The sequence below is a fragment of the Sylvia atricapilla genome, chromosome 1 (assembly GCF_009819655.1).
Source record: "Sylvia atricapilla isolate bSylAtr1 chromosome 1, bSylAtr1.pri, whole genome shotgun sequence".
NCBI lineage: Eukaryota > Metazoa > Chordata > Aves > Passeriformes > Sylviidae > Sylvia > Sylvia atricapilla.
In genome coordinates, this window is record NC_089140.1 from 49,858,383 (window position 1) to 49,882,123 (window position 23,741).

The following is a 23,741-nucleotide window of genomic DNA, read 5'->3' on the forward strand; positions in this document are numbered from 1 at the left end:
AGATTCAGATTAACTGCAAGACCTGCCCTAGCAAGAATTGTAGGTCAAGGTAGGGAAGTAAACCAGCCCTGCAGTATATCCTCCACACAGTGCATTCACATAGATCTTCTGCTTCTAGTAGAAATCTTGCTTAGTTTTTAAATAATGCCAACAAATTCAAGTTTGACATCAGCTGATTGTTTATTTGTCCTATATCAGAGTAGGTTCCATTTGTTTTTGTACATCTTCAATGCGATAGACTTACAAGGTTCATTATGGTCTTAGAAAAAAAAATGAGCCAACAAAAGGCAACACATCTTGACATACTGGTACCAATGACTGCCCTGGTACAGTTGAGAATAAAATCTGGTTGTAACTCTCATTAGACCAGCACTGTCTGAATGGAACTCTTAAGTATGGTTGTAACAGCACTCCACTACTGTGCAAGAGAAGCCCAGATTGGCTTACTTTGTAGTAATAAAGAAATCCATGTACTCTAGTTTAAGGTGTAATTTACCCCAAAGCTGAGGTCTTAATTTACTGTCCCCGTCCTCTGTGAGTCATGAGCACAACCCAGCCATTGGTGGCCACAGAAGTTCATGTTCACACTCGCTCCTTTTTAGAAGTCGTTTAAAATTTGCCAGGGGGAAATGGCAGTACTGTCCAGTAGCAGCTTTTCCAACTGCTTTTTAATTTTCAGTAAACACAGGCCCTGAACTCTTAAAACACGCACACACACAGTCAAACTTACACAAAAAAAGCTTTCTGAACTGTCAAGTAGTTTCTCTCAGATAATTAAATTGCTTTATATAAAAAAGTTTATCTAATCGTCTAGCACTGAAAAACTAAGGATGAAAGCATGGCCTTAAGAGTTAATACATAGATTTTTATCATTATCATTCAGAAGTTGACAGCTTCTTAACCATATGTGAAGAGTTTGGCTTCTACATTTGAAAACCACAGGTTTGGTATGGTTCAACTCCTGCCTGCAGACTGATGAGCCCATATGCTTGTCCCTAATATGGGTGGGCTAAACTGAATTCCTTGCTCCATCCTGTTGTCTGTAGCTGAACCTGTTTTCCATTCATCTGTAGAAAAGCATGTGTGCTACACCCCCTCCTCCTGGAAGCGCTGCATCCTTTCCTTCCACCCTGTGGCAGTCCCGGAGGCAGTGGGGATGGCACTGGCGGAAGCACCATGGATGGCTGTGGCAGCAGGTACAGTAGAGTGCACAGGCTCTACCACAGTGGATTTCTTAACCCCGTTCAAGGCCGATGGCATTGGGCAGAACGTGCAACGGGCAAGCTTTGTATGAGCAGAGTTCAACTGAACCAAGTCCAAAAACTTGGGAAGTACTTCTAGTTCTATGGGTATCTTGAAGGTACTACCTTATCTTTTGATATTAACTACTATGTCCTGTTACGTAATTAAATACGAAGCTGAATCATGAAAAAGAACAAGCTGCTGTTTCACTGTAAGAGCTTATGATTACTTTGCACTTTTTGGTCAACATCATCTAAAGCTGATTTGTTCTTAAACCTGATACTTTATCTGTGGTGTATATTACAGAACAGCAGGCTCCTTGTTGTGGCAGCCTCGAGCCCCACATTACAGCAGAACTTCACACCAGTGCTGACAAATGCAAATTAACTTCCAAGTTTGGTGAACTTCCACTGAGTAGCTGCTACGCTGCAATGCCCATATGTGTGACACGGTACCGCAGTTCTCATGCCAACAGAAGGAAGGAGTTACTAATACAAACCAAAGCATCACCAACTTAATCCACAGCTGCACATAACATTAAGATTTTACCTGGAAAAAAAAATGCTTTTCTTGTCACAAAACTAGATGACCAAACACCACCATTAGGACTTGTCAGGAAACCAACTCCTTCTGCTGACTTGCCGTCTCATTCTTCAACCACGTTTTCTGTGTGGCTGCACTGGCTGTCAGAGGATAATACAGCATCTGCACAGGCGCTGTCCGCTCCCTCCAACCGACGGAGGGGGAGTCACTGGAGCGAAGTAAGCATGAACTTTCACGTGAGGTAGATGAGCCTGTGGGTGAGAAGGCTGCATTACAATGGGAGAAAAAGAACACAACTGAAAAGAGAAGCAGCACACTGCTGTGCCAGCAAGTGCTATCTCATTAAGGTTAGTTAGCTATAAAGAAAGCATCTAAACAGTGGATACCAGCCAAGCTGTCTTCTCACATGTAATTCCTCTTCACCCATCCAGCTGAGGCACACCAGTTTCTGGACACACAGTTTGCCCTGCTTCCCCAACAAAGCACTGGTGACCCTAGACAGCTCTGCATCAGGAGAGGCACATGTTCTGGTGCAGAGGGAAGAGGGATGGACCCTGCCCTACTGAAGGACAACTTGTCTGAACCTTCTCTCCCATATTCCCACTGCTGTTCTCATCCTGGAAAGCAGCATGAAATAGAATTGTGCTTCTGCCCTCAGTTTGAATCACTATCAGGCATGAGCTTTCCACTTTACATTTGTTTGAACACAATTTGGGATACAAAGCTACGGACAGGTTTATCATTTCAAGGCAGGTGGTGGTCCCTGACCTAATGGCTGAGATACTCAGAGAAACGGTTTGGGGCTAGATTCCAGGGCCTGAGGGCCCTACAGCCCACCAACTGAAATATTCATGCAGATATTTTACTGCTGGCTCTGTGTGTTAACATATCTTTTATGATATACATATATATATGTAACATATAAACCATGCCGCTACACCATCCTAAAAACAGAGGCCTGTATTTGAAAAAAATACAGTAAGAAGATAAGAGCTCATCATTCCAGCAGCAAAATGTCATGTATCAGAACTGACAATTATTGCTGTTCATACAGGGAAGTTACACCTATGGGGACCTAACAGAAGGACAATCAGACTGTTTATCCAGCTTTCCTTGCCTGGGACACCTGTAGGACTCCTACAGTCTCAAGCAGTACCAACATGTCTGGCTTTTCCAAGGGAACAAGCCAGGAAACACATACTCTGATCCGTTTGATCCCAGCTCGTGTGACTTGCTGACAGTCGTACAGCTCAATTCTCTCCAGGTTGTGGCAGTTCTCCAGGTGTTCCAGAGTCACGTCTGTGATGAGGAGACAGTTATCGAGCTCCAGCACCTGCAGCCTCTCGTGCCCACACGTGCTGTTGCTCAGGTGAAGAATCCCATCATCAGTGATCAGTTCACAGTGAGATAAGCTCTAAAACAGAGGGGCAAACAATTAACATCTCTCAGTCCTAAGTTACTCGAGCCTCTGGACATCAAAAGTCCTCTTCAACCTCCTTCATTCCAGTGGTTAAATAGCTACAAATAATTCACAGCTGAAATCCAGAAGAGTAAAAAAAGAAACTGCTTGACTTAACAAAATGGCTGTACTTGATTTTAACTTTGCTTCAAAAGAAGCTGAGTCCCAAAACACATCACTGGCAAAACTCCTCAGGCCCCTGTGCTCTCTAAGAATGTGGGAATTCTTTTCCAATTGTCCCATACAGTGCAAACAGCATTGTGCCAGAAACAACTTCAAAGGATGATGGAGAACATACCAGATCAGATGAATGTCTACTCAGGGGTTACTGTTTCACAGCTGCCATGTTCTCATACATACACCAGGACCAAGCCTGTGCAAGCCCACATAGACAAAGAGAACAATCACAATGGACTGATTTGCCAAATAATGATTCAAAAAAAGAGAACAAGACATGAACATTTGGCACCTCAGGCTGTACAGACAAGGAGCAATAAACATCTTGTACAGCTGCAGGAGCAGTCTTTTCTGCAACAGTCAGCATTATAAACCAAAAAAATCTGCTCCTCTTCAGCATATTTTTTACTCCCTTGAATTTCAAGAATACAGAAAATGATTTACATCTCAGGCAGTGGCACCACATAAAGCACTCTCCTCATTTCTTCAGGGAATTCATGACTTTTGGAGAAGCATGGATGATGACAACAGGAAACACATTCCTCAGAGGTGGCTTAAAAACCCACTCCTTGTCACACTGAAATGAATGCTCTCAAGCCTTCCCCAGTGATACGTACAGGATCTGTGAACTCTACTCCTCTTGCCCTGGGCTCTAAGCTAGCGCCTTCCTTTATGCTCAGCCCTGTGTTTTGCCTGTACTTGTACCTAAGTCTAACAGTGCCTGGTTCTGAAGTAGCATTTCCTTACCTCAAATTGTTTTTTTCAACTGATGAAGAAACACTTGCAGCAGTCTAAAAGCACTTTTTAACTCAGAGCAAGCAAATAGCAGTGCTCAAAAGGACCTCCTGCCAATCCCCCAACTCTAACATGAAACCTTTCCCTTCTCTGGGTACAACACATCTTTTCATTCCAGCCTGACAGGGCAATACAGGGACTTCCAACCTTACTTCACTTCAGCTACAGTCATGAACATTTCCTTCCTGCTACCAGACACATGGGGTCTGTCCTGCTTTTGAAACAATTTGCCCTCAACCTTTTTCACCTTTGCTCTACAGAATGAACAGGGGACCCGAGAAAGGCTGGGAGACAGGTCTGCATCTCTCCTGAGTCTGACAGGACCTGCCTTGGCAGCTTCCCTTCAACTCTAGCTGGTCCAATTTAACACACCAAGTGTGAGCAGCCATCAGCGACTCCAAGCAACACCACAAGGACAAATTGTCTCCCAAAGACAGCAGAAATTAAGTGCTTACCCCTACCAACAGTGTTTTAACTCTTGACACCCATTCAGGTACTCTCTCAAGTCTTCAAACACGTCAGCTCTCTCCTGTATTTCCTTTCTCTGTGTACGTGCTCTGAACATTTGGTTTGGCTCAGAGCCTGGGAACAATCAGCAGCTGCAGGGTTAACCAACATTCATAACAGACCTGCTGTTCCAAGGAAGGACAGGAGGTTCTGTGGAGTTGTTGGCTAATTAGGTGTATTCCATCCCAGGAAGTAAGCAGCTTATAAAATCAGCTTTCCTGGGACACAGTATTTGGTACTGCAAGGACAATACAGGATGTACAGCTGAGTTCGTAGAACTTTGTAGAACAAATATGCCAAATTATACACACTTCATATTAAACCACAGGATTTTTCTGACTTTCTAAGCCTGCTAAAAAGCATTAAGAGTGTGGAATTTAACAAAGACAATTGCTTGAAATCTTAAGAACAAAGATATATGGTCAAAAATTTTTGTGCGTGTGTGTCTTAATACATACTAAATGCTGTGCATAAATCAAGTATGGCATGCCATACTGTGAGAACTTCACATGCTATGAAGTATTCAATTGTCTTCTCATCTTCAGACTATCATGAGTATTTCAGAGTTGCTCTACTAATTTAAAAGTTCAATTAAATACTTTAACCAGAAATTACTTCTTAAGTACATTAGGCAATAAAGCACTCTGATACTGAAGAAGATTTGCCTATTCCCACCACCTACTGAGTCTCCAAACATGACAAAAGCAAATCCAAAATTGATCTCTGCAACTCCAAAATATTTGTTCTAACTCCAAATACACTACAGCACAACTGCAAGGGAGTTCACAGGACATTGGAAGCACCAAGATTAGTGCATGCACTGTATTTGGCACCTGCTTGTCTTGTCTTTCCCTGTAATTCTCAGGCACTGCTGTTCACACACAATCTCTGAGTATGTATCCTTCCTACCCACAAGTTTTATATAAAGATATATATATAAACATATATATACACCAAAGAAATTGAGTTTTCTGGTTCCCTTAGAAAAGCTGTGATGTTTTACCAACACCACACTTCCCTGTCTGTGGGCAAACACACAAATGCCAGCACAGAGGAGCAGGCTCAGAAAAAAGCACTTGGGATTTATGAGGTTTTATGGTATCTCTGTTGAAGCACTGACAGAACCGATACAAAGGATCTCTTGCAAGAACTGGCTGCAACTGGGATTACAATGCAAAAATATGTCCCATATAAATGGCTCCACATCTCCTGACAACTCAGTTTGACATCAAGAATGATGGTTCAGAAATGAAGCTGGACAGTTGATAAAGAAAATCAAAAAACCCAACAATATAGAATTGTGAACAAGCTCCTTTTAAAAGCCATCTTTCCTCATGCTGCTACCTTAGTAACACTGGGTAACACTAATCATAACACAATGTAATTAAGGAAGCAGAACACCTTCCTTTAATCCCATCTAAGAACAGATTAAAAAGAACTTGTTCTCTCATGTAGATCTAAGCAGTTATAACAAATCTACACTAGAGGACAACTGATCTGAAATACAGGAGCTCCTCCTGTAAGAACAGTCTGGCAATTTTCAAGTATCTTGATTGAAGAACAGACAAATTTATATTACCTCAAATTGGTTTTGATGATCTGAAAGATCTAAGCCACCACTCCCTAGAAAACAGTTCTTTGAAATCCAGTAAGCAGGGTACCCCACTCTCAATTCTCTCCAGTTATGTTCAAAAGTCAAGTCCTAGGAAACCTTCCATAATTTGTTATGTAAATGTAGTCCTTGGAAAAAAGTGCTTGCATGCAAAACTGCTTACAGAGTGATTATATTTGTCTTCTCTGGGTGGTTTTGTTTATTCAGTTTTTGATGTGAAGTGTCATACTCCCTAAGAAAACCATTACTGAACACTTGAGAATATCCATAAAGGATCTAAGTGCTTTAAGTTAAATCAAATATGTAAGGAATCATACTTGAAGGATATTAATCATAAAATAAAAGCTTTCTTGTTTTTACTCACTGATTTGGTAACATGTTTTTAATCACACAATGCATGCATGTAAATATTTTAGGATTAATGTGCTGTTTTTTGAATACTTATGAAACTTGCACATATTTTGCACAGTGTCCCTGTACATCAGGAATTATTCAGGAATTATTCCTATATACAAAGTGAACAGCCTGGGTTTGTACAGCAGGAGTTGTGTATGTCATTTGGGGGGAGCATCACAGGCCACAGAGCAGAGGTTACACTTACCAATGCTTGCAGCTTTGGACAGTGTATGGAAAGTTGTATCAATGTGCTGTCAGTTATCTGGGAATAAAAGAAACCAAACATCAGCCATAAGCAACACAACAGGAGAGGCAACCCTCAAATAAGGTACCTCTCTACCAGATGAGGGTTCTGTTATTTCTGGAAAACAACCCATCACCTGTTACTCTCCAACCATTTCCCTGTTTATAATTTCTCAATAATTATTTTTATTTCCTACCATAAATACAACACTATTTATAAAACCCAAAGAACATCTAGACGAAGGTGTTAATGTATTGCATTCTTACACTGGACATTCAATATTTCTTTTCATATTAAATCTCACCAAAACACACTCTTCCAAGTCCATCTTCTCCAGCTCATGGCAATTCTACAATAAACAAAAAATGAACAGATAAACAAAAAATTAAATAAAACAACATATAGACATAAAATCCTGCACAGGGCTTATAATACGGGACAGCACAGCTTGTAAGAGGAAACTGTGATCTAATTCCCTTCAAATATTTGATGACCATCACAAAACAAAAATATTGTTAGAAGAAATAAACAGATGAATTAACAAGCAATACCCCACCTCCCTGTGAAGCGTCTAAATGTCAGTCTTTCTCCTATGAAGTGAAATGTCTCCTCCTTGTCCTGTAGGGTTTGAACAGGACATACCAGTGCTCAGCAGTCCTGCTTCCCCTCCCCCCTCACTCCAAACCCATGGTATTTACGGCCTGTGCACTAAAGCAAACTCATCTGCACACACATGAACCCAACTTCTGCGTTTATCAGCTGCACTCATCTGGAACACACTTAAGCCCATGGCACACTTCTCTTTGTTGTCGTATATTAGAAAGAAGCCTTAAAACCAAATTGCTTCACCAGTGAATGCTGAAAGTATTAAAATAGGGTCTCCTTTAAGGGTGGAAGGAAGCTGCATATCACACCTATACAAGCAATTTTCTCAGAGCAACATTCTGAGAGACCCCCAGCAAGCTTTCAGAAGTGCTCTCAATATTTAATCATGACTCATTTCAAGAAAAGGATTTAACCTTGTGACCTTGCAGCAGACCACATGGTGCCAAACCTCAGCTCAATTCCCAATCCATTTTTTCCAGGAACAGAAAAAAGGAGGTTTAAGAGCAGGCTTGAGGTGACTACCAACAGCCTGAGGATGTAGTGCTGGAGAATTAGAAAACCACTCTGTTTAACCACTGTGGCTACCAAAAAATACCCTTTTCATTCACATTAAATATCAGCAGCATAAATCCCATTTACAGAGTATAATTTTTGTGTTCAGATTTCTTAATCAGCAAGCACGCAAGTCTAACATGAAGCATTTGACACCTCTAATATGCTTACTCTACATATTTACAGCATGAACAAGGGCACAAGTGCTTATAGGTTATAATGTATAATGTAAGTATTCTGTAATTTAAAGTTATTCTCAGAACAATCTATTATATGCTGATTTTTGATGTAAATATAACAAGGGTATGTGTCATCAATATAAGGGAAACTTGGCTAGAACACATAACACAAGTTTAGAATTATGTTAAGCATAATAAATTCATTGGAAACACACTGAAAAAGAGAGGAAAAAAGTGAAAATGCAATGATAGATGGCAAAGTAGATCAAGTTGCAGATCTAAGTATAATCCAGAAATAAAATAGCTTTTTAGTCCCCTCCTCCACTGGCTTCTTTCTACTTTAATTTTCCTCTTCTCATACTGCTTCCCAGCAGGACTACATCAACTCACAGCTGCTCAGCAGCAATGGAACAGGGAGAGCTGGAACCTTCTGAAATGATCCTTACCCGTGCGAGAAGGGTAAACCCAGCATCTGTGAGATGTGAACATCTTGCAGCTTCCAAAATCCTGGAAAAGTTTTAAATGTTAAAGAATACATTAACATAGAGAAAAGCAAATGCATTTGAGATATAAATCTGTCTTCTGCAACTTAAAAGTTCTCAAGAGCAAAAGTATGTGTATATATACACGCACTCCCCCCATTTTTCACTGTGATTTGAAATTAAAAAGCGGATTTTAATCCAGTTTATCAGAAGATCCTGACAGTCACCAAACTTTTAGTGGAAAAAAATTATATACAATTAGAGTAATTTTAACCTCGTTTCACTAAAAGCACAGTGATTAAGTTTTCTCATGTGTTATCTGAGGAAAGATACGGGAAAATAAATCCTGAGTTGAGGAAAATGCAGATGAAGCCTGCATTTAAAACCTGTTATCTAAACACAGGCTGCTGGGAAGCCACAAAACTGAGAAAGTGCTTACTAGAAATCCCCTCAGAGCCTTTGCATGAAGCACAGTGAAGCAAGTTACCAGAAAGCAAGGAACTAAAAATCTCCAAGCCCACAGTAAGAACAACAAACTGTACCAACCAACACAACCTTAAAGAAAACGACAGTGTTTTCAAAAGATAATCCTAGCACTCTTCCAAGAGGCACTGGGAAGCAGTACTGACAAAAAAAAAAACAAACCCAAAAGGTCAATTGTCCCAAACAGCACCACTAGTATGGCCAACAGGTCTCCATCCCACTAATGATTTCTTATCTTTATTTTCTTTGTCCTTTAAATGAAGACTTTCCTTTGCACGTGGAGTGAGTATCAACATGAATAAGGGGAAACCATAGTGCCATGGGATAAGCTGCACAAACTTAAGTGCAACTTACCACAGCAACCACTGCTGCTATACCAGGGCTGCTGAGGAGGAGGCAGGGGAAGAGACACAAAAGAACTTTTTGCGGCAATACTGAGAGGCCTCCAGAGCCTTTCAGTGGCTTACAAGGTAATTAAAACACTCTCTGGAGAGAAAGTGCAAAGGGAAAAGCCACACTGGGTGCATGAATGAATTACAACCCCACCGAAGTACAGGATGTGAGGCTCTGACTGACTTTGCTGGATCAGCCTCTTCCAAGCCAAAAGCAAGAGGGTAGCCAAGTTTAGAGCTGAGCAGCCCCACAGGCTTGAAAAGCCATTTTCAGAGTCCCAGTCCTCAACAAGGTTCAAATGTATGAGGAAAACTCAAGCCAAGTACAAAACAGGCACCTCTTCCCAAATGGACGATTCTAACACCTCTCGGACTTATTTGCAGACTCACATTCAGGAATTCTGTGCCCTTCCATCAAGGGCAGTTAGCAGCCTATCATGAAAAACTGACAGCTACTCTGAAAATTGGCCTATGATACCAAATAGGAAGGGGAAAAACAACACCACCACAACCCCCCCCATGATTCATTTGTTACCCTTCTACCTCCTTTCATCAATTACTTGTTACAAACCCCATCTCATTACATGGCTGACTTTAAAGGGGGGGTGGAGAAGGAACGACATCTGCAATGATATCCAAAATAGTGAGGATGCACTTCCTGCACACCCAGTTGAAAAGACTATAGAAACAGAGGAATAAGAAACCCGAAGATAAGCAGCTCTAGCTTTCCTGAGAAAGTGTGTGCAGGCAGTCAGGGCAGGAGAATGGGAAGTCAGCTGTACACACACACACTGCATCCATGAGGCCCCAGAATGGAAAAACAGGATGGAAGGCAGCATGGAAATAATGAGCAAAGTTCTAACATTTGCTTTAGTTTTAGTGATTGTGCTTAAATACAGAGGGCTCTTCTTTTTTTCCTGTTACAGCTGACATGAATTTCCCACCCATTGATCTGTGAAAAAGTACCTAACATAGGAGCTTATGAGGCAAAATGATATTCAAAGCAAATTCTCCCCACCCATGAAGAAAAGGTTCTCCAAGACAGACTCAGAGTTGCATTCATTGCTTAGAGCTGCTTTTTTGGCATACCTGGAATGTCTCTGTACTCAGCACATCCCTACTCCTGTAGAATTAGCAGCTGGTGGGGCTAAAGAGAATATGATCCAAACTTTCACAGCCTCACCCAGACCAAAACATTCATGGTGCTTTTCTTGACAGGCCTTACCAAAATACATACCTATATTTTAGCATAAAAAAGTGCTAACAGAGGGAAAAAAAGAGAAGGTACCAAGTACCTGAAAGAGCAAATGTAAAGAGGATGACACAACATCTGTATGTTGATGTGAGATAAATATAGCTAAAGGGTTTGCTGAAAGCTTGAACTAATGTTGGAGGTTCGGTTTGTTACTTTTTACTCTAAAGGATTTTTTCCCCATAAGTTACCAAAGAAACTAAGTGTTGGATATGTAAGAGTGCTCAACTGAAACAAAAGGGTGGCCAAAGCTCAGAGGGAGAGATGACACGAGTTTTGGGGCAGGTAAAGCACAGAGCTTGAGGCAGCTGGGCACACTGTTTTTCAGCGTTTGGGGAGAGATAACGGCTGGGTTTCTGCTCACTGGGAGTTCACTGTCTCTGGAGGGGTCCAGTCCTGGGGAATCTACCATCACCTGCTCACCCTGGAATTCTGAGCTTCTCTGCTGCCCTGTGGGAGCTGGGCCAGCCCTGCCCCATCAGCACTGCTCCTCTTGCTACAGTGTGACCCTGCACACCCCTGCCTGCTGGGACACCTACCCCTGCCTGCTGGGACATCCTGCCATCCCAGCAACCAGCCTGGGACTTTCCACTGTTCCAGCTTGGTGCTCTGAGGATCCTACAGGGGCACTGAGACCAAACTGCCCTGGGTTTTTGTGGAGCAAAGCCCTTGAGGTTCTTATTACTGTTTTTGTTATTAATGCTGTAGTCGTTTTTGTTTGCTTTGTTATACATACTAGTAAAGAGCTGCTATTTCTATTCCCAAATCTTTTGCCTAAAAGCCTCTAACTGCAAATTTATAACTGGAAAAGGGAAGGGTGGGGGGGGTGGGGGGGTGGTGGTTTACATTCTCCATTCCAAGGGAAACTCCAGCTTTCCCTGGCAGATACCTGTCTTCCCAAACCGAGACACCTAAGTTTTTGTCCAAAGAGATATTTGTGACTGTAACAACTGAATCACGGAAATGAAACCGTATCATGGAAAGCAGCACAGTAGGACATTCAAGATTCTGAAGTGAAGTGAGAGTAGCACAGCACAGAAAATACTCAAAAATTTCCTAACAGGGCCAGCAAGTCCAACAGAGGCAGCAGAGTCTTCTTTCACACTCAACACTGAAATATTCAGAAGGTACAGAACAAGTATGGAATTACATTTCCCTTTGATTTCCAACATAATCTTTATCGGTTTTTTTTTTCCATTCATGATCCCAAAATTCTAGCTGTAACCAGCTGTTTCCTCTGTCCTTTCACCGTGCAGTAATCCTCAGCAGTAATCACTGCAAAGGGTCATTTTCTTCCCCTGTCCTGCTCCTCATACAGGAGGAGAGCAGCAGAAGCCTTCCCCCTTGTGGCTGACAGTGTTCCTACCAAAAACAATTCCTGCTACACTTGTACTGCCCTTGGAAAGAACTGCACAATTAACAGCAGTTTAGACTTCCTTTTATTTCCCATCTGAGATACTAATTGAGAAAATGAGTGAAATGGTGGAAAAAGACCAGCAATAACAGCACAGTTTTCTAAGGAACACCAGTAAGTAAGCCAAAAGACTCCTAATAAATATGAACAGGGACACAAAGGGGACTGACAGCCTGGAGTTGTCTTAAGGACAGATTTTCTCTAGTAAGAAAAGCTCTTTTACACCCATTCAGCTAAAGGAACACTGTGTGTCAGCATATGGTACACTGGCATATGAATGCAGCATCCCCTGATTTTTACAGACTACTCATTCCTCCATTATCTGTGATTCAAGGATAATACGTTCTGACTCCTGTGTGTTTCTGTCCTAAATGGCAATTTTTAATCCAAAAATATTCTCTTTTTATTTAATTTACATTAAAATTAGAAGTATTATCTGTCTCTACAATAAGTCTCCATAACCAGGAGCTGCTGCATAACTAGGCTTTGGTTTAAAGTTCACCACAACACGTATGTTTGCACAAATTACACTAATGTGGAAGTTCATATTACTTTTAACTGATAAGCCCCTATTATTCAAAGCATCTCTCATAAGTATCAGTCCTCAATGCTTGCAAAGACATGAGCACACTTTAAAAAAGCTTTTGTTTTTCTGATATACAGTGAACTACATTAATATGAAGTTACAGAGGACCAGCTCTCAAGTTTATGAACTTGTACCTTAATATTTTGGTTGCAAATGCAGCTCATCTTCAGAAGTGATTTTATTAGATCAGACCAATAAGAACATGACATTCAACACACTCATGGCATACTCACTTCAGCCTTGGACAGTTGAGACCAAGTGCTGTGAGAGAAGCATCTGTCAGGTTGCTACAGCCTGAAACACAGAGTGACTGCAGTCTATGGCATCCTCTACAGATTTTCACAATGCCTTCATCTGAAATTTGCTGTAACACAGAAGAAGGTTGAAAATACTTTCTTATCAAGTAATCAGCCAAGAACAAAACTCACGACACTGCCACTGAACTGCTACTCTCACATTGTATATAACCAAGGCAACCCAGATTCTCAAGCAAAAAATACAGGTGTGAAACCACATACAATGATAACATTGAAGATAATCAACCTTTACAATTCCTACTTAATTATGTATTTTTCCATAGACATTATGTCCTACTCTATGGTAGTCTGAAACACAAAGTGAGAGTTGTTTGTTGTTGTCCTCCTCTTTCCCTTTACTTTTGTTTTATAATTTTTCACATATCTTTTCTAGTTTTGTTTTGTTTTTTGATTTTTTTTTTTTTTCAAATTGTACTCACTTCTTATATATTGATGGAGTCCAGGTCTTTTGTTCCAGTGACTGTGTAAGTTTGGGAACAGCACAAAAGAGTTTTTAAAGCCCCACAGCACAAGAGCTAACTATCTAATTTGCTCTGGAGCAGTAGGACTCTAGGGCAAAATCCTTCACCTTCTGATAATTTTTGAAGCATGAGTTACAGAGAAACAATTGCACATAATCCATTCTTTACAGAAGGTAAGCGTAAAAGCCAGATTTGCCCTACCCTATACAGATGTCTTTAGATGAAAGATTTACTCAAAAGAGGACTTTTCATTTCTCAAAAATGTTTTGTAGTAGATATTCTGTAAGGAGTAACTCCAAATTTAGAATATGAATAAATAGGTTTTCTCTCTGAAACAGGAACTGTAAGAAATAGCCCCATTGCAGCTGCACACAAAATAGCAACAGGAACTGAATTACTGTGTGTGCAAATGAGATTTTGTTTACAAGTCTTCTGTTCTGGAAAAAGCTCTCTCTCCTCCTCCTCCTCCTCCTCACACTATGAATTTATTTTTTCTGCTGTGTGGAACAGGTTGTTTTATTTCCTGACTTAATAATACTCTTTCAATAGTAGCAAAGCCCTCCACTGTATTTTTAACAGAAAATTTACAAGCCTTGTATAAGTCCCTCACCTGTGTACACTCATACAACTGCAGCATATTTCTGATCCTATTTTCCCAAAATAACCTTTCCTAGATGAAAACAGGATGAGAAATAGCAGTAGCTCGGCACAAAGGGAGACTACCTTATCCTTCCCCCTCCTCAGCCCAGCACTTTTTGATATCAGAAGTTTAGGTTAGCAACTAGTTCAGTCAAATTATCAGCAGAAAACTAGAAGCCTCGTTTTCTTTTTGGGGATCCAGAAGAATTTGCATAATCTATAGGTAAGAAGATAAGTTTTGGAGTTCCATCCGAATCAGTCAGGTACTTCTGGATTTGACTCTCCAAAACCATGCTATTTTCTGGAACTGTTCTGTTTCCTTCAAGAAATACTCGTGATGCTGTTACTGGGAAAAGGGGTTGCTTTGAAGGTAAGGACTATGCAAATTTTATGCTGCTGTAAAAAGCCCTCAAGTCATATATGAAAATTTTCCACTTTGAAATTGCTTGTGATTTCAATGCCCATATCACTGTCAGGAAAGAAAAGTGCCTGAAAAACGTCTGCAAGTCCCTGCAAGTTTCTCAAATTTTTCTCTACAGATGGCACCTTTCAGATGTGTGGTTTCCAAAGCTAATACATGTTCATTCCATAGCTGCTAGAGCTGGCCTGGCATTTTACAGGGCCCATAAAACAGGGTCACTAGAATTACACTGGAGGTCACATAAAGCACACAAAGATGCCTGCTGTGTAAAAATCCCTTTGATCATATGGAGTTTGGATGCTTCTGGAAACATGCTTCCAGGCCATAGGAAGCAGGATACTCCTCTAGTGAAATACAGCTTTAAAGCACATGTAATTAGGTAGAACACACAGACTGGCAACTCAAACAACTCAAAGGAAAAAATACTTTTCCTGGGAGGTATTTTTGTTTGTACTACACAACAACAGACATCCTGGGAAAGCTCTGGTGCATTTTTGTGCCAATGCCACTGTTAAATGAGAGACATGAGAACTCATCAGATTATCATCAGACCTCGAGATCCTTCCACAAAAATAGTCAGAAAAGGCTGGCCTTGATGTATCTTCTTAGTCTCAGGCAAAACATAACGGGAAAAGAACTTGTGAGAAAGACAGCAAAAAGAAGAGTAAAAGGGGAGGAAATTATATACTGACTTTATTTCAGTGTGGTTTTGACCAAAAGAAGGAACTTCCCTTCACTGCCGTTATCTTTAAGTGCCCAGCTCCAGTGGGCACCTACATTCAGACTGAAACATTCTCTTTCACTAAACATCTGAATCATGGAAGCTCAAGCTTTTTATTCACATTGTTCCTATTTTCTGCAATTTTAATGTAACTTCTAAGAATCCCTAACACTCAAAAATATTCAACACTTCAAAGAAATCTATTAGGTTCAATCTTAACAAAAAATGTTCCCATGCCACATTCATTCTGGAATAATCTGTATAACAGAATTGAAAGTTTTGCAGGTTTTTATTATACCTTCTAGCAATAAAACTAGAAACTCTTCAAAAACAAACAAACAAACAAAAAATTTCATTATTCAACTCTGCATGCCTGAAACACTGACATTCTAATTTAATTCAATATCTTTTAAGGCTTATTTACAGGGCAAGAATGACTTAGATATATTTAAAATCTAAAAGAAGGCCTTTCCCATTCCTGAAAAGTCACATCAGAAACAACGAAAAAGACCCAGAGCAAAGAAAATTTGTGTTCTCTAAGTAGAATTAAAAGTACATGAATGATTCCCAGTCCTTTCATTACTAATGAATGTGTTCTTCATTAATATTAGAAAGACATGCCCTTCTGCCACTTAGATGGTTCTAAATCATCAGTTATGATGCCATGATGTTTTACTCTCTATTATATAGCCCAGAACATGTTTTCTGCTCAATTAGAAACCTTAGAATTATGAATAGACCAAAATGTTATACAGTTCATGAAATTTGAAAGAATACAGTTAATTCTTACTCTAGCGCTTACAACATCTAAAAGATGTAACGAGGGGAAAAAAAATCACCCAACACTTCAAGTGAAAACCCAGCTCTAGAAACATCCAGCTCACTTAATGCCACTATTCCACACAAAATCTGTAAACTGCAGAAACGTACTATCTTACTTAAGTGTATAGCAGATCAATTAATTAGCATTCAAAAATGATTTCTGATTTTTTAGATAATGTACCTTTGGGAGCTTCAAATACTTACTGTACACGATTGCAAATTCAGGATTACAAGCTCATGACAGTGATTTTGAATGTGTTTCAATGCTTCATCTTCTAACTGTATTTAATAATTAAATTTGACATAGGAAAAGAAACAAGAAATTAAAAGCACAGCAAAGCAGCCCAAAAAATGTACACATCTTGCAATATTGAACAAAATACAAGAACAAAAACATTTTTTAATTCATGGAGATTTCAAAAATCCAAAAAAAAATTTATTCCTAAAGGATCACCCAAGCAATTATGTACCTGTGTGCAACCTCTAAGAAATAGAGCTTTTAGTCCACTACACCCTTTCACCAGTGCTTCAATACCATCCTTCGTAATCTGATCACACCAGGAAAGATTCAAATGTTCCAGATTTCTGCAACCCTCACTGGGAGAATTAAAAAAATACATAAAGTTAAATCCAGCCTTCAAATAGTCATAACAGTGGGAAACCCAAATTAAACACACTGTTAGAAATTAATGATAGCCAGTGGACTGTGCCAGGCCTCCACAGAAAATTCATGAGAAAAGACCACACACAAGCACCACAGTCTACACCCCAGAAGTCCTAGATACAGAACACAGCCTAGATACAGAATGTGCTGATTCACAGTATAAAGGTTCAGCACCAAATTTTTAACTTTATTAAATGCTGAAAGGTTCTTCAAACACTTTTCTTTAACACATAACACTGAATCTTCTTACCTTAAGCCTTTTAAAGAACTGTTTGTGATGGCTACACAGGATGTCAGATCCAGATGTTTCAGCTTGGAACAGAATCTGCTAAGACTGTAACACGTGCTGCAAAACAGCGGACACACTAAAAATACCTTCAGCTACTTCTTTTTCCAAATTTTCCCATCAATCAAAAAACCTCTTTGACTTACCTGTCAGTGATTTTTGTGCACCCATTCAGATTTAAGTGCTCAATGTTTCTGCAGTTCTGTGCAAAGGTCCTAAAACAGCAACAAGAAGTTGAAGTTATATAATGTCCCAAGTGCAATGAGGCCACAAGAGCACATTCTGTCCCATACCTCCTCCCACCTTGGTCAAAAAGCCTGATATCCAAGTCTCAGAGTAATCACAAAGTATTCATCAAATGCATCTGTCTGAGTGGTTGCTTTTTTTTTTTCCCTCCGGTTAAACATTAGGCTTTTGGGGGGAGTTTTTGCTCATCTCATTACTGAAGCCTTTGCAAGTCTTAATAAAAACTTGCTCCCACAGCAAACAGAAAGGGACACACCTGGTGCAATACCAAAATGTGTCCTAAGCCTATTGAACTACCAGTGGAAAGCCCTGTAGGCTGCAAATTGCTTCTTTACTATTTTAAAAATTAAAAAGCATTAGTGTGCATACTGGTTATGAACTTTAAGGATGATTTGAGCTATTGTACTGCTGAGAGGCTGTATGTATCATTATACTAATTACCCTGAAGAAATACATAAACTTTCTTTTCATCTGTGCAAAGTAATATTTACAGCTGCATTGCATTTCAGAACACTGTTTTTATGCCCATGTTTCCTTCAACTGCATGGATTTTATTGGCAGGAGAGAAGGAAACACACAGAAACAGTTTTGTCTGGAGGCTTGCCCCGGTTAACAGATCTGACTACATGCTCAGCTGGTAACAACTTCTGGCTCTCCAGTGTGCATTGAAAACAGTGGAAAAAAACCCCAACAAGCAGTTACACTGCTGAGAGTTCCCAGTTGAATTCTCAAAATAGCTATTCCAAAATACAGATACTGGAGAGAGATTTACAATCAAGACACTCTTCGAAACACTTGGAAAGAAGTTACTCTTCAGAGGAACAGCAAACTGCCCCTGAGATTCAAGCATGGGGCATGTCCTGACAGACCTGCCACAAGCATTCAGTGCTTACATAGCCAATACCTACATCAGTAATTGGTTATTTTACTGAAAAGTTGATGCAGAAGAAGGATAAATAGAGAAATTAGTATCACCCACAGAACTAATTATCTGGAAACAACTCAACACAAATAGTCTTATAGGAAAAATCACTTTCAGAACAAGTATCTGAAAATTAATGCTGCATGAATTTACCCTAGAGACAAAGTTTATGAACTGACTTATAAATTTTAGAAATAGCTAAAGGTCATAGGACATTAGTTTAATGCCCGCTACTTAACAAAAGCTTTGTGCTTATATTTTCCACTTGAGAATGGCCACATTATGTGAGACTGAACACCATCTGGCCCAGGCTCCAGGGAGAGAGGGGAAAAGCATAAATGCAAAGAGCTAAACTTCAAGCCTTCCTGCAAATGTTCTTTGAGCCCTAAAGCACTCGTGTTTTAGAGACCTGTCAGCTGGAGGTAGGATTGTTGGGTTTAAATACCCACAGAAATATCCAGAAGAACCTGGCTAAACAGTTTGCATTGGAAAAAGTTTATATGGATTCAAACATTCTTCTGGGAACAACTTGCACAGTTCAGCTCATATACTGTGTGAAGGAAGGGTCACTCTCTTCTCTAGAGCCTCCCAAGATGTTCTTGCTGCCTGTCTGTTCTTATTTATACCAAGAAAAGAATCCCAGATACTTTCTGATTTTGAAGGCACTTAATTGTATCAGTCTTTATCCCTCCTCCTATTGCTAGGGTCACCTCTTGTCCAGACTAGATGATAAACAATAAAATGACCACTAATCTCAATACTCTGACTATTGTAGGATGCCAGAGTATTGTCTGAAAGCATTTTAGCCACTTGAAAATGGAGCAATATCAAAATAATCCTAATGGAAGAAAAAGATCTGCACAGCTTTCATTTCTTAATTCATTTCTGGAAAATAACAATAGCTATATTTTGATCTCAAACTGATGATTCATTTAGTCAACATTAAGGTATTTTGTACTTGCCTAAGTATCCCATTTTGGTCATCAGTCAGGACTCAGAAACATAAACAGACATAACAGTAATCTAATTGCATTTGGTGTTCATGTTAGGAAACAAGTGATGTCTTAACAGAGAATCTTACTTACTTTAAAGAGGAATCTCCAACACCAAGACATCCTCTCAGACTAAGCTGTCTCAGGAATCCACCACACCTTTTTGATATATTTTCCACAACACGACCCTTAAACCAAATAAAAGGAAGATTTAGCTGAGTTTTATTCTGACACAATATTCTAATCAAATTAAAAATCCCAGGAGTTAAGACTAGCTATACCCCAATAGACCTACAACTCTTTGAATTTCTTTTGGTACTTTAAAAGAAAGAACAGTTACCTGTTGAGAATCTCCACTCACACTCAGGTGATATTCAATTCCATCTTTAATTCTCTCTTCCTTTTCTTCATTCAATAACACACAGCTCAACTTTTTGTCACAAGAGACCTTACCCATTAAGACTACTAAAATGAGCTTCAAGTTTTCTAAGATGTGTAGGAAACTGCCCCAGAGGTGGAAAGGGAGGCTTGGCCACTCCTCAAGGGTCCCAGTCACTCCTACAGCACGAAAGCTGAAATTGCCCACAGAGACCTGCTTAGGCCAGTATGTCACAACAGTCTCCAGTAAGCCCCTGTTTAACAGCCCCTGCCATAGGGTTGGTGGCAATTGAATGGCGCCAAATACCTTGGTGGGAGAAGCAGCAACAGGACTAATACCTAATAGCACTGTGCATTTTCTTCTCTCCCTTTATTTTTGAAAGAAGAAATATGCATAGAATTACAAGTCCGCAGATTTTTCGTTTGCCATGTTGTTATATTTTATTGTCCTTCTCTAATACTAACACTAACATCCTGGACATCACAATGGGAAAATATTTTCTTATCAGAGCTTGTTTCTTGGTCCATAAGTAACATTGCTTATCTTACTACTCCAAAGATTTTACACCCAAACAAACAAACTGAAAATAATATATTTTTTAAATCTTTTCAATTAATCAGTATTATTTCTCAGCAAAGGCCAAATATCTTTACTGTAAGGACAAATTCTTCAATTAATAACACATAATGTAAGTTCAATGTATATTGCAGAAAAAAGTCAAATCCTAAAGCAGTATTCAAAGAAAATATAAACAATGAGATAAGTTTTCCCAAACCCATTTATTTCTTCAATCACATAAAATTGCCCCAGACCCAGCATACTAAAGAAGTCAACTTTATTCAAATTGCATTCAAATGCATTTAATTGTTTGAATAATTTGTCACTCAAACCCCCCTAAAATTCCCAGTTTACAATTGCTTCCACATACCAAGAAATGCTAAGGTAATTTTAAATTCAAGATCACTCATTTTTGATATAAAGAAACACTTTTATAGGGTTCCCCCCCCCACTTTATTCTCTACCATGTGAGGTCTTAAATACAGAAAATTTCACAATACCTGATTTTTCATAATTTGACATTCTCAGATCACATACTGACTGAAAAATCACCAAACAGCACAATGTCCAACTGAGCACAATGTTGTCAAATAAAATTGGGAGCTTTTACCTGCTCTAAATTCACAGACAAAAATTACCTTACTAAAACAGCTAAAGAAAGTTCTTAGACACCAAATATGAAACTATTTTGTTGAAGAACTGATTTGTGTAATAATTTCCTGCTGAACACACTTTTATGAGTAAAATTAAGGGGTATATATTACAAATGTACTTAAATATAATGTACTGAAGTAACTGAATTGCTCCAAACCACAATATCTTTTTATAGCAAAAGAAGATCATAACTTAGTTTCACTCCTTCTCCTGAATCCCATGCTACAAATATCTCAGCATCTCAGAGGGCAACACCACTAGCTAAAATATATGACAAAAATATTGAAAATCTGAAAATACAACATGGTGTTTCTAAACACCAAAATGATTGCAAACACAGAAAAAAGCCTATCAACAGGACGGACTGCCAACCTGTGGGGTTTTACTTTATTTCTTAGCAGATGAGGAACACAAGTTTTTAAAGGCAACTGAAAATGTGACATTAAAGCTCCAAGTCTTCTTTGATACATTTAGATTGAGGCAGATGCCGAAAATCTTTCTCCTGCCTCTGCAAGATGCTGTTGTTTAAGATGAGTAGAGCACAAGAGTTGGCAATAAAGTTTAAAAAGAGCGGTGAAAAAAATGCACCCTCTCTGTTACTGTAAAGCTTTAGGAACAGTCTGTACCATGGTTAGCAAAATATAGCAAATGAAACACATCTGGAATTTATTCATGCAACTAAGAAGCTAAAACATAAAATACAGAACCAAATCTATTATTGTAGTCTACATTTAATCTGTATAAAACAACAAATATTAAACCAGACTAAATCAAGGAATTGTTGTCCTCCGCTAATTATTTTCTTGATTTTCAGATGTCATATTTTATTTTGTTATGCACATATATGACAGCATTAATGCAGACATGTTTTTCTTACAGAAGACAAGTCTTCCCTAAAACTTTTCTTTATATACTGGAAAGGACTTCACATGTACCTACATTTCACATAGGGTTCAAACCTTATACAAGAAATGGTCATAAAATGGCAATCAGATACACACCAAATCAAATCTAGGCAAGTCTGCAGTAAGAAAAGTCGTCCAACGTTTTAATGCTTCAATCTCCAAATCCTATAGCCAAGTGTCCAGTGAGCTTCCAGCACTAGATGGCCCCCTCATAGAGGGATTTGGGAGCAGCAAAACTATCCTCTAGATCGTAAAAGTGATTCAGAGAAACTCATTCCATCTAGAGACACGGTTTACACCTTTCCTCTCTGGAAATGAGCAGAGCCCTACATGCATATGATATATAAAAATCATCTGATACACAGCTGACAACCAAAACTGAAACACATATCCAGGGGGGAAAAAAAAGCAAATACAGTTCTTTTTCATTTGCTCCTTCACAGTACTATTTTCCTGAATTTAGTCTTTAAAACACGTGAAAACAAGTGGAATATGTGGGGCACTCAAAATGGGCTGTGCTCGTCAACATCTCCATAGGAATGAAAAAGACCCTAAAAATGAAAAAAGACACTAACCTCTATATCCGTTTGGAAGTTAAAGAGGTCTATTCTTTGCCAGTTGCTTCCATCCAGAGCTAAAACATTCCATGCCTACAGAAAACAAATATGGTTTATTTATTACCTCTACTGCCCACTCCCTTCATTTTCCTTTCACTCAGTACTCAGTAATGCAAATATTACAAACTTGACAATTTCAGGTAGCATTAAAAAAAAAAAAAAAAAAAAAAGTAGATATTAGTACTCATACAGTACAAAGTAGAAATGAATCTCAAATCTCCTAAATGGATTACACTTCAAAGGTTAACTTGTGGCTACAAAGCACACGGGAAAACAAGATATTAAATGTGAAGCTCGCACACAGAAAGATTTAACCCTCTGTTCTTAAAAAGCTTTCGTGAAGTATTCTAATGAGTTACTTTTGCTAGATCTAAACGGAAAAAAGTTGCTGCAGATGAGATTCCTTTCAATAAAACCACAGTTCCTCAACCTCACTAGTTACTATTCTGAGAAAACAGAAACCTTTCAGAAAACTGCTGACTTTCCACTATTAGGACCAGGCCTTTCCTTTACACGTGCTAAGTTACATGTACATGTTTGAGAGCTTGTCCCTCACTATTGAAGCAATAGTTCAAAGTAAAGCAAAATTAAAAAGCCAGAGAAACACAGATATATGCAGAAAATGAGAGAAAAAAAAATAATACCCCATCCAACCCACAGGTAGTTTTCAGAGAAAGATACAATCTATTCAATCACTTTGGTTTTCTAATGGAGTTTTGTAGGTTTCAGATGAAACCTGATGTCACCTGACAGTGTGATATGGGTAAAGCACGAAATAATTACACAATTATACATTAAACAAACAAACAAACAATCAGCCAATTAAACCCCAAACCAAACTCAAGTATAAGAGAAGGAAAAAAAAGACGAAATAAAGTTTATTCATGTTGTATAATAATGTAGTCCATTGTATACAGTTGATGTAGAAATTGAGTATTACTCATTTTATTTCAAGAAAAGAAAAATGAAGACAAGCTAAACATAAAAACTTACTTAGCATGCCTTCACTAATATCTTGTGCGTGCCATTTTCCTCCACTAGTAGTCCATCTACTTAACACCTTTGTACTTGGCAAGAAACTGATGGAGGTACTTGTTAGACACATGGTGCACATTAACCAAACTACATGGAATGTTAAACAGCAATTACATCTGAAAAACAGTGATATACAGCCACATGCTTTATAAAAAGCAAATGTCATCATGCCAAACTGGAC

General features: G+C 39.0%; 1 protein-coding gene across 4 annotated transcripts in view; it reads right to left on the reverse strand.

The window, feature by feature from the left end:
* Nucleotides 1-23,741, reverse strand: part of FBXL2 (F-box and leucine rich repeat protein 2) — a 411,994-nt gene that overhangs the window by 360,026 nt on the left and 28,227 nt on the right. For 2 of the 4 annotated variants that reach the window (XM_066322431.1, XM_066322419.1), the window contains exons 4-15: nucleotides 22,484-22,558; nucleotides 19,506-19,600; nucleotides 17,399-17,467; nucleotides 17,217-17,312; nucleotides 16,773-16,899; nucleotides 16,507-16,581; nucleotides 13,155-13,285; nucleotides 8,759-8,819; nucleotides 7,280-7,324; nucleotides 6,937-6,993; nucleotides 2,987-3,199; nucleotides 156-2,036 (exon numbers count right to left, since the gene is read on the reverse strand). In XM_066322431.1, coding sequence (XP_066178528.1) covers nucleotides 1,929-2,036; nucleotides 2,987-3,199; nucleotides 6,937-6,993; nucleotides 7,280-7,324; nucleotides 8,759-8,819; nucleotides 13,155-13,285; nucleotides 16,507-16,581; nucleotides 16,773-16,899; nucleotides 17,217-17,312; nucleotides 17,399-17,467; nucleotides 19,506-19,600; nucleotides 22,484-22,558 — 1,152 coding nt within the window. In that variant the 3' untranslated portion in view covers nucleotides 156-1,928. Of the gene's footprint in view, nucleotides 1-155; nucleotides 2,037-2,986; nucleotides 3,200-6,936; nucleotides 6,994-7,279; nucleotides 7,325-8,758; nucleotides 8,820-13,154; nucleotides 13,286-16,506; nucleotides 16,582-16,772; nucleotides 16,900-17,216; nucleotides 17,332-17,398; nucleotides 17,468-19,505; nucleotides 19,601-22,483; nucleotides 22,559-23,741 lie in introns of those variants that run through there. The other 2 variants (XR_010743969.1, XM_066322439.1) reach the window with 2 other exon arrangements.